At 43.8% G+C, this 16626-nt stretch overlaps 1 protein-coding gene across 2 annotated transcripts in view; it reads right to left on the minus strand.

Moving 5' to 3' along the window:
• The window catches only part of kif16ba (kinesin family member 16Ba), a 251726-nt gene that overhangs the window by 196375 nt on the left and 38725 nt on the right, over positions 1-16626 (minus strand). For both annotated transcript variants that reach the window (XM_072506633.1, XM_072506629.1), the window contains exons 5-7: positions 15831-15928; positions 11637-11746; positions 5892-6034 (exon numbers count right to left, since the gene is read on the minus strand). In XM_072506633.1, coding sequence (XP_072362734.1) covers positions 5892-6034; positions 11637-11746; positions 15831-15928 — 351 coding nt within the window. The remainder of the gene's footprint in view (positions 1-5891; positions 6035-11636; positions 11747-15830; positions 15929-16626) is intronic.

A 16626-nucleotide genomic window follows, 5' to 3' on the forward strand; every position in this document is an offset into this window, starting at 1 on the left:
GCTGGGCTCAACGCAAAAGGGCGTTGCACTTTTAACAGCGCTCTTCGGTTCCTTCGCAAGACTGAACCATTCTCAGTAAGAATCAAAAAGGAATGTAGATCTGCTTGTTGCAATACCTTTGCGAGCCTTGACCATCCATTTCCATTTGCATCCTCGAGTCTGACCATATTGCCTGGATGCAGTGGCTGGAGCTTCCTTGTGGATCTATCGTAGAACCTATTCTGCCTCCTCTTTTGAAAAAGCAGTTTCTGTTTCAGTCCTCGAATCCACAGGGTGATTTGCAACGGAAGGCAGGGTCATTCACAGCTGTCTATACATTAGCAGCTGTGCTGGTGACAGCCCATTGACAAGTGGCGCCGACCGATAGCTTAGAAGTGCCAAATCGATGTCTTCCTGGCTATCAATAGCCTTTTTTAGCAGCTGTTTTACAATGTGCACACCCTTATCTGTCTTCCCATTTGATTGGGGATATAGGGGACATGGGGTGATGTGCCTAAAATCATAGTGATGGGCACATTCAGTCCACTCAATTTTTGAAACAGGGACCAATGTCAGACATGACAATGCTTGGTGTGCCATCCCGGGCAAAAATCACTTTGGCATGTTGTACGAGCTGCAAAATGTCAACTGAGCAGTTGAGTTCGCCAACTGTGCACCCTAGTTTGAGAAGTAGTCAATAACTACAAGGTAGTCTTTCCCATTGAAGTGGAAAAGATCCATGCCCACCTTCTGCAACTGACTTGCTCTGATTTCACCCACATGCATCGGCTCTTTGCTTTGCTTGCAGTCGTAATTCTGACATGTGTCACAGTGGTCGACCATGCCTGCAATACCTTGGGTGATGCCTGGCCAATAAATTGTACCCCTGGCCCTGCGCTTGCACCTCTCAATGCCCAGGTGCCCTTCGTGGAGCTTCATGTGTATGAGTGGTCTCAAGGAATGCGGAATCACAAGTCCTGTGCCGTCGCAAAACAAGGCCATTTGCCTCACTCAATTTTGACCAAATATTGTAGTAACCCGAGCAGGAGCCCGGAGGCCATTCCTTTGGGAGACATTGGATTACCTTCTGTAGGACTACGTCCTTGCCTGTTTCTGCCTTTATTAGGCACAACTTCTCAACGGAGACTGGAAGCAACGCAGCGACAAAATTGACATGTCATTGTTCATCCTCATCAACCAGGTGTACCTCTTTGATGGCCGTGGCTCGAGAAAGCGTGTCAGCAACAGTAAGGTGCTTACCTGGTGTACAGAGGAGGTCAAAACCGTAGCGCTGGAGCTTCATCATCATGCGCTGGATTTGCAGGAACATCTGGCACAAATTTTTCTGCACAATGGACACAAGTGGCCTGTGGACAGTCTCCACCAGAAACGTCAGAAGCCCATACACATAATCCTGGAATTTTTCCAAACCTGTGGCTAACCCAAGGCAATCTTTTTCAATTTGCGCATACCTTCGCTCTGATTCAGACATCGCTCGAGACACATATGCCACCAGAAGCCAGCTGTTGTCTGCACCCTGCTGCAGCAATACCGCTCCTAGGCCATCTTGAGATGTATCAGTCAAAATTTTTGTCTTTTTCGCCGGGTCAAATAACGCGAGAACTGCCGCTGTAGTCAGCAAGATACGCAAGGCCTGTCAATCCTGCTCATGGTTGGGGGACAATTGAAACACTACGTCCTTCTTTTATTGATTCACGTAGGTGGGGCATTTTGGATGCTAGGTTGGGAATAAACCTTCCAACAAAGTTGATCATCCCACGTATTCGTAAAATGGCTTTTTGTCTGTTGGAAGCGGCATTGTCAGAATCGCCTTTATCTTTTCGTTATCCGGCTGCACTCCTTGTGCCAAGAGCCTGTCCCCATAAAAGGTGATGGTGTCAAGCCCTATTTAGCATTTTGTTTTATTGAGCTTGACGTCATGTTTTTTTTAACCCATTGTAGCACTCTGAGAAGCCTTCTGTCATGCTCCTCTCATGTGGACCCCCAGATTATGATATCATCGACATAAACACGGATGCCTGGTAACCCCTCGACGTTGTGCTCCATGGCATGATGGAAGATTTCAGAGGCCAAAATTATGCTGAACAACATTCTCAGGAAGCAGCAGTGCCCGAAGGGTGTGTCAAACATGCACAGCCTTGTGCGCACTTTGTCCAGCTTTAGCTGCTAGAAGTCTTGCGACGCATCCAACTTGCTGAAACACGTCGTGCCAGCCATCTCGCACACTATTTCTTCCCTCTTCTGGGTCGTGCACCCTTTTGATGTTAGAATTTAGGGGCAGGATTCTCCGGAATCCTGTGGGCGAGCCGTACCGGCACCAAAGAGTGGCATGAACCACTCGGGCATCGGGCCGCGCAGAAGTTGCCGAATCCTCTGCACCTTCAGGGGCTAGGCCGGCGCCAGTGGGGTTGGCGCCTCCGCCAACCGGCGTCAGTTGGCGCATGCATGGGAGCGCCAGCGTGTTCTGGCGTGATCCCAGCGCATATGCAGGGGGGTTCTTCTCCGCGCCGGCCATGGTGGACCGTTACAGCGGCCAGTGCGGAGGGAAAGAGTGCCCCCATGGCACAGGCCCGCCCCTATACCAGTGGGCCCCGATCGCAGGCCAGACCACCGTGGAGGGCCCCCCAGGGCCAGATCCCCACCCCCCCGGAGGACTCCGCAGGTTGCCCGCAGAGCCAGGTACCACCGGTAAGGACCTTGTTTGATTTACGCCGGCGGGAGCGGCCGAAAACGGGCGGCCATTCGGCCCATCGCGGAGCGGAGAATTGCGGGGGGGCCACTGCCAACGGCCCCCGACCGGCGCAACCTGATTCCCGCCCCTGCCGAAAAACCGGCGCTGGAGAATCCGGCGCAGTGCGGTGGGGCGGGATTCACCCCGCCCCCCAGCGATTCTCCGGCCCGGCGGGGGGGGTCGGAGAATCCCGCCCTAGGTCTTTGGGGTTAATGCATATCCTCGTGTCAACATTCCTCTCTTTAATAATTACCATGGAGTTAACCCAGTCGGCAGGTTCCTCTGTGCGCCTAATGACTCCTAAAGTCGTCATTCTGTGTAGTTCAGCCTTCAGTTTGTCCTTCAGAGCAGGTACACGTCTGGGTGTGCACACGACTGGCTTCACATTCTCCTTCAGCTGGATGCGGTACGTAAAGGGCAGTGTGCCAAAGCCTTGAAATGTTTCCGGAACATCCTTTATGATGGAGTCTACAGATGCATGTTAGCGGGGTGCCAAGCTTTTTGCAGTGTACACTCTCTTGACGAGCCCAAGCTCCTTCATACGCCTCCAGTCCATGAGTGATATGTGCTCTGTCTCGACTACTGAAAATGTGATCATACACATACTGTCCTTGACAGTTACTGCGAGCTCACATGCTCCTAACTTTGTGATCTGACGACCATTATAGTCTTTCAGTAGCACTGTTCTTCGGACCATTTTCAGTTTGATTTTCAATCGTGTCAACGCTGACAAAGTGATCAGATTGGACCTCGCTCCTGTGTCGAGCTTGTATCTGATTAGCGTGCCATTAACCATCAATGGAATCGTCCATTTATCCTCTATGGTCTGCGCAGCCGCATTACTGTGGTTGCAAATGTTGAGAAAAAATTTGCTGCTTTGGCAGATCGAGCTATCCGTGTCCTCCGTCAAAATCATGCTCACAGCAGCCAGGTCATCGATGCATATCTCATTATACACACTAATTGGTCCAGTTTGGTCAACTGTTGGATGTGACAGTCATCGCCTGGCCAAGTGATCTGTTCTGTCACACTCGTAACAGATCTTTCCAAATGCGGGACATCGTCGTTGCAAATGTCCACATTGCTGGCACAAAATGGCGGATCCGGCCATCCGCTTAAAATGGCCGCCCGCACGGAGACCGTGTTTCTTTTTTGACTGTGTCACAGTGTGCTCAAAATGGATGCCCACACCAAGACCACATTTCTTTTTTGACATCGTCACAATGCTTATGATGCTGTCGGCTTCTGCCCGATTGGTGCCAAAATGTTGCAGGCTGAGTGTACTAATCCGCTGTGCAGCTAGCTCACTTGCATGGCAGATCTTGATAGCATTTTCTAATTTCAGGTCCTCTCCCCTCAACAACCTCTCACGTAGTTTGTCATTCGATACGCCAAACACTATCTGGTTGGGGATCATCAAAGAGTTTAAAGAACTAAAGCTGCACGACTGCGCCTTCATTCGCAAGTCAGTACTAAAAGAATCAACAGGTTTGCCTGCTTTTTCGATACGTTCAAATGTTTCATTTTTCTTCGGAGTGCAATGCCGATCAAAGTGCTGTATTAACGCATCACGAAAGCAAAGGTATTGTCTATTTCTAGTGCTTGAGGACTTGCAGCAATGTAATACGCCTCTAGTCAGGCTGTGCCTGCAGGCCAAGGGCTGCAAAATAGAGTCTAAATTGCTGCTTGAACACACGCCAATTTTCATCTACGTTACCCAAGATGTGAAGCTGAAGGGGTGCCTTCAAACCTTTCATCTCTAATTTCAGAGTCCTTTGTTGCAATGAGTTGCAGATGGCTGTAGTTCACCAGAATCTTCTCTTTTTGGTCTTCAGTCTATTTTGCTCCGTCTTCTCAGTTGTTATCTTTTGGTGTTCTGTACTTCCGGTACCATGTTGTGTTCTGTGATATGACCGTTGTAATGATGTACACAGAACATATAGTTGTTTAACTATAAAGATGATTTATTAACAAGCACGTGGAAAAGATAACTGATGAACTATAATACAGACGATGGCTACTAAACAAATTCAGTGAATTCTCCTGGAGCTACTCTAAGTGCGACTATCTTCTTGTATGGCTTACTACCAACTGCCCTGTGTCCCGAGTCACGTAATGGATCTCTGATGCCACTTGCTGGCCGGAGGTCATATCGATAACTATGTACACTGATCGGCAGCTATATACATTAATGTGCACATGCATATCACCACAGAAGGAACCACCGTTAGCCTGTAAAAACAAGTTAAAAGTGTTAGAGAAGACCTACCCCCACAACAATAACATTCGGCACTCTATAAAGACTACAAAATTGAAACTAGCTATGAACAGAAAACAAATCAGGGTCGCGTTTATTTTTTTGTCTTTTAAGACTCCTGTGAGTATCTTCAGGGACGATTTCTTAATGATATTAATTAGTACATATTCTTCATTCACTAAGAATCTCTATTACAACGTGTGCTTTATTTAGAGGCATAGGCAGCTATTTCATTGAATACCAATAATGTGTACTTATATTGTGCTAATGTGGAAAAGTGTCCCAAGGTATCTCACAAATATAACTCAGTTTTGTCATACACACAAGCCACTTTTAAAAAATCCATGTAAAGTATGGTAGAATAGTTCAGTGTTGCGCAATGATTTGGTTCATAACAGCCCTTGGGCCTCGTATTCTTTATTTTTCAGCACACGGAAAAATAATTGCATCCCTTCACGACAATTTCAAATATTCTTAAATGCAACCTTTGCAGTTTTAAATGACATTGGAGGATTTAAGAATAAAACAATAGATTTAAAAGATTTAAAAGGATTCCTGAAACTGAAAAGATTGGAGGCGGTTTTGAAGTACAGCCTCATAACTGAACAATGGCTATCACAATTAAATTTTGCTGAAAGTTGCCCTTCACCAAAATGTAGAATGAGCAACTGGACGAGTTCAGATTACACTTTGCCCTCAAGGCAATTCCAGCAACTGTCACATGTGCAATACTAATTACTACAGAGCACGATTGAAATGCTTTTGCCTTCCAACTTCATTAATGAAATCTACAGTACTTAGCTCTCGTTAGTGTCTCAAGAGTAACGGCTGACAGTTATTCCTTCAGGCTGACAAGATACTTGGTAAAACTGAACCCATTAAGGTTGTTCTCTGGCTACTCACTTGAGTGAAGTTGATGGTGAAAATGGCATGGGAACGACTGCTGACATCATTCATCCCTGTGGCAGCAGTAGTTCTATTGATGTTTCCAGCTTCCATGAGCTCTTCCACATCACCGTAATTCTGCACCAAGTGCTTTGATAAATCTAGATGCATAAGAAAAGGATGCTTAAGAATCTTCGCTTATGCCACGTTTATATTATAAGCCAATTGGTAATAAATCCAGTTCTCCCTTGTACAGAATTGGCAGGTCAAATGTATTGAAAAGAATCATAACATACTGTGCTAGCAGTCATTAAGCCCATTGTATCAGTGTGAGCTTCTAAAGAGCCATCTGGTTAGTTCCACTACCTTGTTCTTTACCCCAAACCATGCAATCTTTCCTTTTCAAGGATATATCCAATTCCCCTTTGAAAGTTTCTATTGAATCTACTCCCGCTACTCTTTTAGAGGCAGTGCATTGAAGATCACAACAACTGGCTACAAAGTTTCATCACCTTTGCCAAATAGCTTAAAATCAACTCTCCTGCCAGTGGAACCAGCTTCTCTTCATTTATTTTATGAAGAGTGACAATTTAAACTTCATCCATCTGAACTACAATGGCCAGTTGATCAGCATCTTGTGTAATGTTGCCTATACCAGCAAAAGTACTCACTGCCTCACTATTAAACTATTTCTAATTAAAACACTTGAATATATTCTCATGGAGGTGTGCAGCATAAGGCAAATATTTTATAAGAACTGATTTTATATCCTATAACCCACCATATATTATGTGGTTGAGGTTGAAGCTAAACTCCTTCGTGGTCATCAAATTTAATTTCAATTTGGATACTCAATGAGTTCAGTGTTAGTTGCTTTTCAAGTACAGTTCAAAACCTGGTTCTCTCTCCATTTCTAAGAAAGACAGTCAAAAATTAGACATCTGTGCAGGACTCACCAGCCTCCCAGCTGCGTGTTTCTCAGCGGAGGGAGGCGGCCGCCATTCACTGGCAGTTGAATTCTCTTGTCAATGGGAATTCCCATTGAAGCCACCCAACGCCGTCAGGAACCTCATGAGCGGTGGGGGGTTTTGCCAGCGGGATCAGAGAATTCTGCCGCCAGAGATTTCCAGTCCTTGACTTTTTAAATGCGACAGAAAATGCTGCGATTACTCATGGTAACAGAATGTTTAATAAGGCGAAGAATGTTTAATAGGAAATGCGCAATCTATTCTTCTGCTGGCATGTTGAAGCTGCATCCAAAGACCATAAAGTGAAAGCCACAAACACGTTGCTATTCATCTTTAGTCGTTCAAAGTTCAATTGGACATCGGAGGGTGTTGGTCAGTTTCAGGATGCAGTTTTTTTTGTTAAGTCTCCCTTTCAAAACTGAAATTTTAAACATTATGGTATGGAAATCATTTGGAAAAGCAAACCAAATTACTACTTGAGCCCAAGTAAAGGGATGCTTTGATCGCTGTAGAGATTACTTGAGAGAATCATACTGACAGATACTGGAGACTGCCGACAGTGCACCAGCTTAGTCTGTAGCATGCTGGGAATAAAGTGTAGCTGTAAATTCTCCAACTGAGAAACTAATTGCTCTTCCGAAATGTTCAGACACCTGACTAAAAACACAATGAAAGGATAGAAATGGGCACAAAACGAATGTTATAGATAAGTTTAGTTACGTGAATCACGTTAGTATGAATTATGCAATCTCTTATGCTTTTGATATGTTAGAAACCTCAGTGGAATTTGACAAACTTGAAGAATAAAGTAGGCAGTTGAAAGTATTTTTCAATAATTTGATTGCTCAAGTTTCTACTCTTATTTGTTCGGTTGAGATTTCCCACCTACAGATGGACAACATTCAGGCTTGCATAGACAAGTCACAGGTAACATTCATACAAGTGCTAAGATCTCCAATATTTAAAAGTCTAACCCGCCAACTTTCAACAATATATTCATTGTCAATTGATATTTGACCAAGCTGGACACTATTGATCACAAGTTCAGCCATATCAACACCATGTCTACAAGAACATGGTAAACTGGGTATTCTGCAACAAGTGGTTCACTTCCTGCCTCTTCTTAAAAGCAAGCGTGACTCAGAAGATTAATGGGTTATTGAATGTTTGCAGCCACAGCTCTTCAGCTCTTAAGGAGCTCACACCATCTAAGTCAAATCGGTTTGCTTGCCTGGCATTCCTGGCACTAAAGTCAATATCCAGCTCCTCCACCCTGGCACACCGTGACTGAAGTACATACCATCAGTATCCTGGGAGTTACTGGACTAGAAACTGAACTGTACCCAGCCATACAAATACTGTGGCTTCAAGAGGTTTAGAGTTTAAGAATCCTGCAGCGAATAACTCATCTTCTGACTCCCCAGAGCCTGACCACCATCTACAAGGCAACAAGTCAGGAGTGTGATGGAATACTCTCCACTTGCCTGATGAGTATAGCTCCAACAACACTCAAGAAGCTTGATACCATCCAGGACAAAGCAGCCCATTTGATTGGCACTCTTACATGAACACTCATTCCCTCCACCATAGACAAAGAGTAGTAACAGTGTGTACCGTCAACAAGATGTACAGCAGAAACTCACCGAGACTCCTTAGGCAGTACCTTCAAAACCCACAACCACTACTATCTAGAAGGATAAGGGCAGCAGATGCCTGGGAACACCACTGCTTCCATGTCACACACCATCCTGACTTGGAAACGTATCACCGTTCCTTCACTCTCGTTGGGTCAAAATCCTAGAATTCCCTACCTAACAGCACTGTGGGTTTACCTACACTACAGGGCCTATGGCAGTACAAAAAGGTAGCTCACCACCACCAGCACCTTCTCAAGGGCAATTAGGAATGAGCAATAAATGCTGGTCCAGCCAGCGATACCCACATCCCTTAACTGGATTTTTTTTAAATAATAAAAATGCACAGCAGCAACTCACTAAGGTGAGAATGTCACTAAGGTTGGAGGAGGTGATTAGTCTTGCCTTGCTTTGCAACATTTAGCATTGAAGAGGAGAGAAACAGTAGGAATTACATCGTCTTTATATCACAAACCACCATGGCCTGGACACAGATCATTTTTTTCTTTAGTGTCACTGGGTCAATATTCTTCAAATCCTAACTCAACACTATTGTGAAGAATGCTAACACTGTAAAGACTGTAGCAGTTCAAAAGAGTGACCCACCAGCAGCTTTTCTGAGCAACTGGTAATTTGACAAAAATGGTCTTGACAGCATTGTTCACATCCTGAGGGCTAATTAAAATTAGCTGGTATTTTGTTGTATTCAAAATATAAAACTTGGACTAATTGAAAAGTATAAAGCCAAAGTCTGATTCGAATTAAAATGATTACTTCAAAGTATAATACAAAAAGTGGAATGTGACAGTCTGCACAATTCACTTAGACATAGAATTTACAGTGCAGAAGGAGGCCATTCGGCCCATCGAGTCTGCATCGGCTCTTGGAAAGAGCACCCTACCCAAGGTCCAAACCTCCACCCTATCCCCATAACCCAGTAACCCACCCAATCCCCATAACCCAGTAACCCCACCCTACACTAAGGGCAATTTTGGACACTATGGGCAATTTAGCATGGCCAATCCACCTAACCTGCACATCTTTGGACCGCGGGAGGAAACCGGAGCACCCGGAGGAAACCCACGCACACACGGGGAGGATGTGCAGACTCCGCACAGATAGTGACCCAAGCCGGGAATCGAACCTGGGACCCTGGAGCTGTGAAGCAATTGTGCTATCCACAATGCTACCCTGCTGCCCAATTATGCTTTATTATTAAGTGCTTTATTATTAAATGCTACATCTTCTTTCTATTGCTGAAAAGAGAGACATGTTACCAAAACCTTTTGTCTTGCATCCATCAGCATGGCTGCCAAAATTAAAACAATCACAATAATTTATACTGCAGGAGAAAAGGATGCTGATCTGTTGGCAAGTTGACTGATTGGCCAAGGCATTGCCATGGAGAAAAAAGCGGGGAACAATAGGCTCCACAAGCTCCCGGATAATTCAAAAAAGACACAAGACTTGGACATATTCCTTTTGTTTGCAGAGAACAGTTCCCTGCTCATGGACGGTTGTCGCTTCTAGCAAGTGTAAATCAGCCATGTTACAAGCTCAATAGGCTGCTAGTGTAGCTATTAGTGCACTCAGGATTGTTCAGCAAGTGCTACCCTAATCTTCCTTCTCTTCTGCCACCGCACAACCAAGATATGTACCTCGCTCATAATTCCACACCCAGGTATTCCTCCCCTCCATAGCACATGTATACCCCCGCTTCCCTGCCACACAACTGTAGTTTACTGACCACTTGCTCTTTCTCATCCTAAGTACCCTTCTTCTGCCCAAATCAAATGTCCCACAAAAAGACGTTGGAGATTTAAAATATTGCTCATAGGTAAAGGAATATAATATCAAAGAATCATAGATTTCAGAGTGAAAAAGTGGCAGGGTCTCTGCACTCAATCCTCAAAATGTTGCTAAAAATTGTGAAGTATTATAAAGTAAGATTTAGATTATTCCATTATCTTAAATCAACAATCCTACTAATATTGCACATTACATAGAATAATATCCATTTCATGCCAAAGCCCACTTAATAAGAGCATTGGTCATCCACCAAAATGAAGTGCAGGAATTCCCCTCTCATACATTCCCTTTTATTTGTTCACATCACTTATCTATGCTCGAAAAGGCTGATGATCTTCAGTCAATGCTAATGCTGCTGTTTCCTAACCACATCCTCCTGGTCATTCACAATATGAAGTCTTACACCAGGTTGAAGTCCAACAGGTTTGTTTCGAATCACCAGCTTTCGGAGCACAGGTCCTTCAGCACCTGATGAAGGAGCTGCGCTCCGAAAGCTAGTGACTTGAAACAAACCTGTTGGACTTTAACCTGGTGCTGTAAGACTTCTTACTGTGCTCACCCCAGTCCAACGCCGGCATCTCCACATCATTCACAACATGGAAAGTCAGTAACCTAAATTCCAGATTCATATGAATCAGATATAAATAGTGTTACGCTTTTACATCATACTCAGGAACATATCTTTATCTCGTAGTAAGTGGTGTAAAAGGAAGAGAGATAGAGAAATATTATTGTGTATTATCCTAAAACATTAGATCACTGGGCAAAGCTTAACTTGAGCTTTCACCCTCACAAGGAAACATCAACTCTCCACTTAGCACCTCTGTTGCTCATTCAGGCAAGAACATCAGGGTATGAATGGCATGTGTAGAATAGTATCCAACATCCCAAAACGCAGAATACAGAATGGACACGCCTTCCTTATCAACAGGTTTAACTTATATACAAGAGGCTAGGTGTGGGTTTAGTGTCGAAGACTGCAACTTTGTCGTACGTTTCTATTTCCAAGTGTTAATGCCCAAAATATTTTTTTTTCTTAATCGCAATTACTATTCTTGCTAAACAAAAGCCATGCTTGAGTTTTGGTCCTTATTTCAAGGCATTCCTTCATTTCCTTTTTAGGGACAGGTACCAACTTAAAGTTCAGACTTTAAACTACATGCCATTTATACATTGTGCATACGTTGTATAACACACTTGACATCACAAAAGACAATGCTGATAACTTTTGTATCTATCAACTTAGATCAGAAACGTAAGATGGTTCAAGTGTTCCCATTTGAGCCAAAACACTTGTAATCCAGGACTAATGTATCCCAAGGTTGAATTTCCTGTTACAGATATATTCTTACCCTCTACATACGGACCTTCCTTTGGATGTTCCCTTACTCTTAAATTGAACGTTTTGGTTGACTTTCTCCTGAGCAGATCCCGTACTCGTTCATTATAAATCTCCAGGTAGCTGTTTTGTGGAGAAAAAAGGTTCTTTAAGACTTATGCATATGACACATTTAATTCTGTGCACCCCAAACCAGTAGAGGGTCCTTTCAGATATATTCCTCTGCCTGTCATATCTGCTGTTGTGGTTTGCAGACGCCTGGGACCCACAAAGTAATACAAGTTATTACTAGCACTGATGGAGAATGAATGCCCAGCAAGGAAAACATAGATACGGAAATTGAGACTGAAGGACTAAGTTTTGAGAAAGTAAGAACAACCTCTGGATATCACTTAGCATTTTACAGCAAATGAATTACCTTTTGAAGTGCAACCACTCTTGTAATGTAGGGAAATGCAGCAGCTAGTATGATAACAGCAAGCTCACAGAAACAACAGCAAAGACAGCTTAAAACTGATCATCTGGTCATTTGTGATGTTGGTTGAGAGATAAATTGTGGGACAGAACACCAGGAAAGCTCACCTGCTCTCCTTTGAATTGTGCCACAGGATCTTTTACATTCACTTCAGAGAACAGAGAACTGCAGCTTTGGTCGATTTGCACTCCAATAGTGCATCACTCCCTCGGGATTGCACCAAAGCGTCAACCTAGATTGTGTGCTCAAGTCTCTAGAGTGGGGATGAAAGCCACAGCTATCCAATTCAGAGGACAGAGTGCTATCACTGAGTCGAGGCTGACACCTAAGCTTTTTCTTTTTAAATAAAAGCTGGAGAGAGAGATGGAGAGGCAAAGTAGTTCAGTGAGAGTGTTCAAGAGAGCAGGACTGATGCAATTGAAATTTTGACGTCACAAAGTGAAGGAGAGAAGAGAAGGATACTATCAGAGGACAGAGCACTTGGGAAGAGTTACAAGCCAGAAGAGCTTAGAGAGATATGGTGCAGCAAGGTATTACGTTCTCAGACCAGACCCATACGGTGACGAGGATACTGGACAGAAACCCCAATATTTTTTTTTTTGTCAGACTTGAGCAGAAAGCATACTTTGCTCCAGGAATGACTGCATGAAAGAAATTAGGAATTTAGCATTGTATATAATCAAACATGTAACCATCCAAAGATCAAGAACAAAGAAAAGTTCAGCACAGGAACAGACCCTTCGGCCCGCCAAGCCTGCACCGACCTTGCATTCCTAACCTATTCAACCTATTCATGTATTTGTCAAGACGCCCCTTAAACGTCACTATCGTACCTGCTTCCACCACCTCCTCTGGCAACGAGTTCCAGGCACCCACTACTCTCTGTGTAAAAAAACTTCCCTCACACATCTCCTCTAAACTTTGCCCCTCCCACCTCAAACCTATGTGTCATTGTAATTGACTTCCACCCTGGGAAAAACTTCTGACTATCCACTCTGTCTATGCCCCTCATAATTTTGTAGACAACTATCAGGTCGCCCCTCAACCTCCATCGTTCCAGTGAGAACAAACCAAGTTTATCCAACCTGTCCTCATAGCTAATGCCCCCCCCCCATACCAGGCAACATTCTTGTAAACCTCTTCTGTACCCTCTCCAAAGCCTCCACATTCTTCTGGTAGTATGGCGACCAGAATTGAACACTATATTCCAAGTATGGCCTAACTAAGGTTCTATACAGCTGCAACATGACTTGCCAATTTGTATACTCAATGTCCCGGCCAATGAAGGCAAACATGCCGCTTGCCTTCTTGACTACCTTCTCCGCCTGCATTGCCACTTTCAGTGACCTGTGGACCTGTAGACCCAGATCACTTTGTCTGTCAATACTCTTAAGGGTTCTGCCATTTACGGTATATTTCCCACCTCTATTAGACCTTCCAAAATGCATCACCTCACATTTGTCCATATTAATTTCCATCTGCCATGTCTCCGTCCAAGTCTCCAACCGAGCTATATCCTGCTGTATCCTCTGACAGTCCTCATCACTATCCACAATTCCACAAATCTTTGTGTCATCCGCAAACGTACTAATCAGACCAGTTACATTTTCCTCCAAATCATTTCTATAGACTACAAACAGCAAAGGTCCCAGCACTGATCCCTATGGAACACCACTAGTTACAGTTCTCCATTCAGAAAAGCACCCTTCCACTGCTACACTCTGTCTTCTGTGTCCAAACCAGTTCTGTATCCATCTTGCCAGCTCTCCTCTGATCCCATGTGACTTCAGCTTCTGTACCAGTCTGCCATTAGGGACCTTGTCAAAGGCCTTACTGAAGTCCATGTAGACAACATCCACTGCCCTACTTTCATCAATCATCTTCGCCACCTACTCAAAAAACTCAATCAAGTTAGTAAGACATGACCTCTCCTTCACAAAACCATGCTGCCTCTTGCTAATACATCCATTTCCTTCCAAATGGTAGTATATCCTGTCTCGAAGAATCCTCTCCAATAATTTTCCTACTGCTGACATAAGGCTCACCGGCCTGTAATTTCCTGGATTATCCTTGCTACCCTTCTTAAACAAAGGAACAATATTAGCTATTCTCCAGTCCTTTGGGACCTCATCTGTAGCCACTGAGGATACAAAGATTTCTGTCAAGGCCCTAGCAATTTGCTCCCTTGTCTGCCTCAGTATTCTGGGGTAAATCCCATCAGACCCTGGGGACTTATCTACCTTAATGTTTTTTTAAGATGCCCAACACCACCTCCTTCTTGATCTCAATCTGACCCAGAGTATCTACACACCCTTCCCCAGACTCATCATCCACCAAGTCCTTCTCTTTGGTGAATACTGATACAAAATACTCATTCAGTACGCCGCCCATTCCCTCTGGTTCCACGCATACATTCCCTCGCCTGTCCTTGAGTGGGCCAACCGTTTCCCTGGCTACCCTCTTGCACTTTATATCTGCATAAAAAGCCTTGGGATTTTCCTTAATCCTGTTTGCCAATTACTTTTCATGACCCCTTTAGCCCTCCTTGCTTACGTTCCTTCCTACTTTCCTTATATTCCTCACAGGCTTCATCCGTTTCCAGCCTTCTAGCCCTTACAAATACTTCCTTTTTCTTTAGGATTAGGCTCACAATATCCCTCTTTATCCAAGGTTCCTAAAACTTGACATACTTATCCTTCTTCCTCATAGGAACATGCTGGTCCTGAATTCTTATCAACTGACATTTGAAAGCCTCCCACATGCCAGATGTTGATTTACCCTCAAACATCCACCCACAATCTAGATTCCGCAGTTCCTGCCGAATATTGTTATGATTAGTCTTCTCCCAATTTAGCACCTTCACCTGAGGACTACCCTTATCTCTAACGAACAATACCTTAAAACTTACTGAATTGTGGTCACTGTTCCCGAAATGTTCCCCGACTGAAACTTCAACCACCTGGCCGGGCTAATTCCCCAATACCAGGTCCAGTACAGCCCCTTCCCTAGTTGGACTGTCAACATATTGTTTCAAGTATTGTTTCAACACATAATAATAATAATCTTTATTGTCACACGTAGGCTTACATTAACACTGCAATGAAGTTACTGTGAAAAGCCCCTAGTCGCCACATTCCGGCATCTGTTTGGGTACACAGAGGGAGAATTCAGAATATCCAATTCACCTAACAGCACGTCTTTCAGGACTTGTGGGAGGAAACCGGAGCACCCGGAGGAAGCCCACACAGACAAAGGGAAAAGGTGCAGACTCCACACAGACAGTGACCCAAGCCGGGTATTGAATCTGGGACTCTGGAGCTATGAAGCAACAGTGCTACCCAATGTGCTACCGTTCTGCCCAAGAAATTTGGATTTCTTTTTTTAAAACAGCTATTTGGGATTTTATTTTTGTGCTCAATAAATTGCGCAGCAGTGGAGTTGAAAATAAAAATTAATTCAATTTTTGGGTACACTTCTTGGACCCAGTCTTGGCATCAGGCATTTCCATCTACAATTCCAGGTGAATCACTCTTACTCTGCCCCACAGCAATTGGCTTCACATTTCCTGCAAGAGTGTTACATTTGCAATAGCCACCTTGACAACTTATGATATTTCAAAGGGTATGTGGCAATGAACATTTTTACAATGAGGTGTCAGTCAACGCATCAGCAAAGAAATGGCATTCAAGTCTGAGATGGCGATAACAAAGCAAAAACACTCTAGCTTCCTACCTTACTTCTGTGCGAAATGAAGCTTCATCCCACCTAGACTTCCCTGCAATTCTGTCATATAGCCCTTGACAAATTCGAGGTATTAGGCCTACATCATCCTAAAATAGAATAAAAAACAGATTGTCCATGATCCAGAGAAGAAAAAGATGTTGACTCCAAGTTTACCTTCTGGTATATTCAAGTAAGCTTTCCTGCTGTCAGTAATGCAACCCTTAAAAAAGTCTGTCAAAATAACAGCTGTATTAGTGAAGCACACTAAGCACATCAATGTGGATTCAAATATTTCTAGGGCACTGATTGAGTTCTGGGGCAGAGGAAGCTCTAAAGCTGAAATTGGCATCAGCTAAACCAAACTGGTGCCAATGTTGCTACTGACCAGGTAAAGATAGCAGTGTGGGAAGAGTTAAGTAATAATGCAGAGGCAAGAAGCAAAAAATGAGCATATGGGGAGGAAGCGAGGTTCACTGCAGAAGAAACAAAGCAGTCCAAAATAGGCAACCCACGTGAGGGTATGGTAATACATATTTTAAGAACATTGGAGATAACTCAAGGAGAGAGAACAAAGAAAACAAGTAGAAGGGAAGAGAACAGCTGAAGAGTATAAGTGTATCATGACAGACAAAGCACTGATAAGACATTTAATTTAGAATTAGAACAGAGGAGCCTGATGTTGTGGCCTTGATAAAAGCCTGTTTGCAGGGCAATCGAGGCAAGATAATGTGTCAATGACAAAATTTACAGAAAAAATAATTTTAAAACATGTTATTAATTAAAAAACAACTGCAACCATTAGAAA

Source organism: Scyliorhinus torazame, chromosome 1 (genome assembly GCF_047496885.1).
Source record: "Scyliorhinus torazame isolate Kashiwa2021f chromosome 1, sScyTor2.1, whole genome shotgun sequence".
In the NCBI taxonomy this organism is placed as follows: Eukaryota; Metazoa; Chordata; class Chondrichthyes; order Carcharhiniformes; family Scyliorhinidae; genus Scyliorhinus; species Scyliorhinus torazame.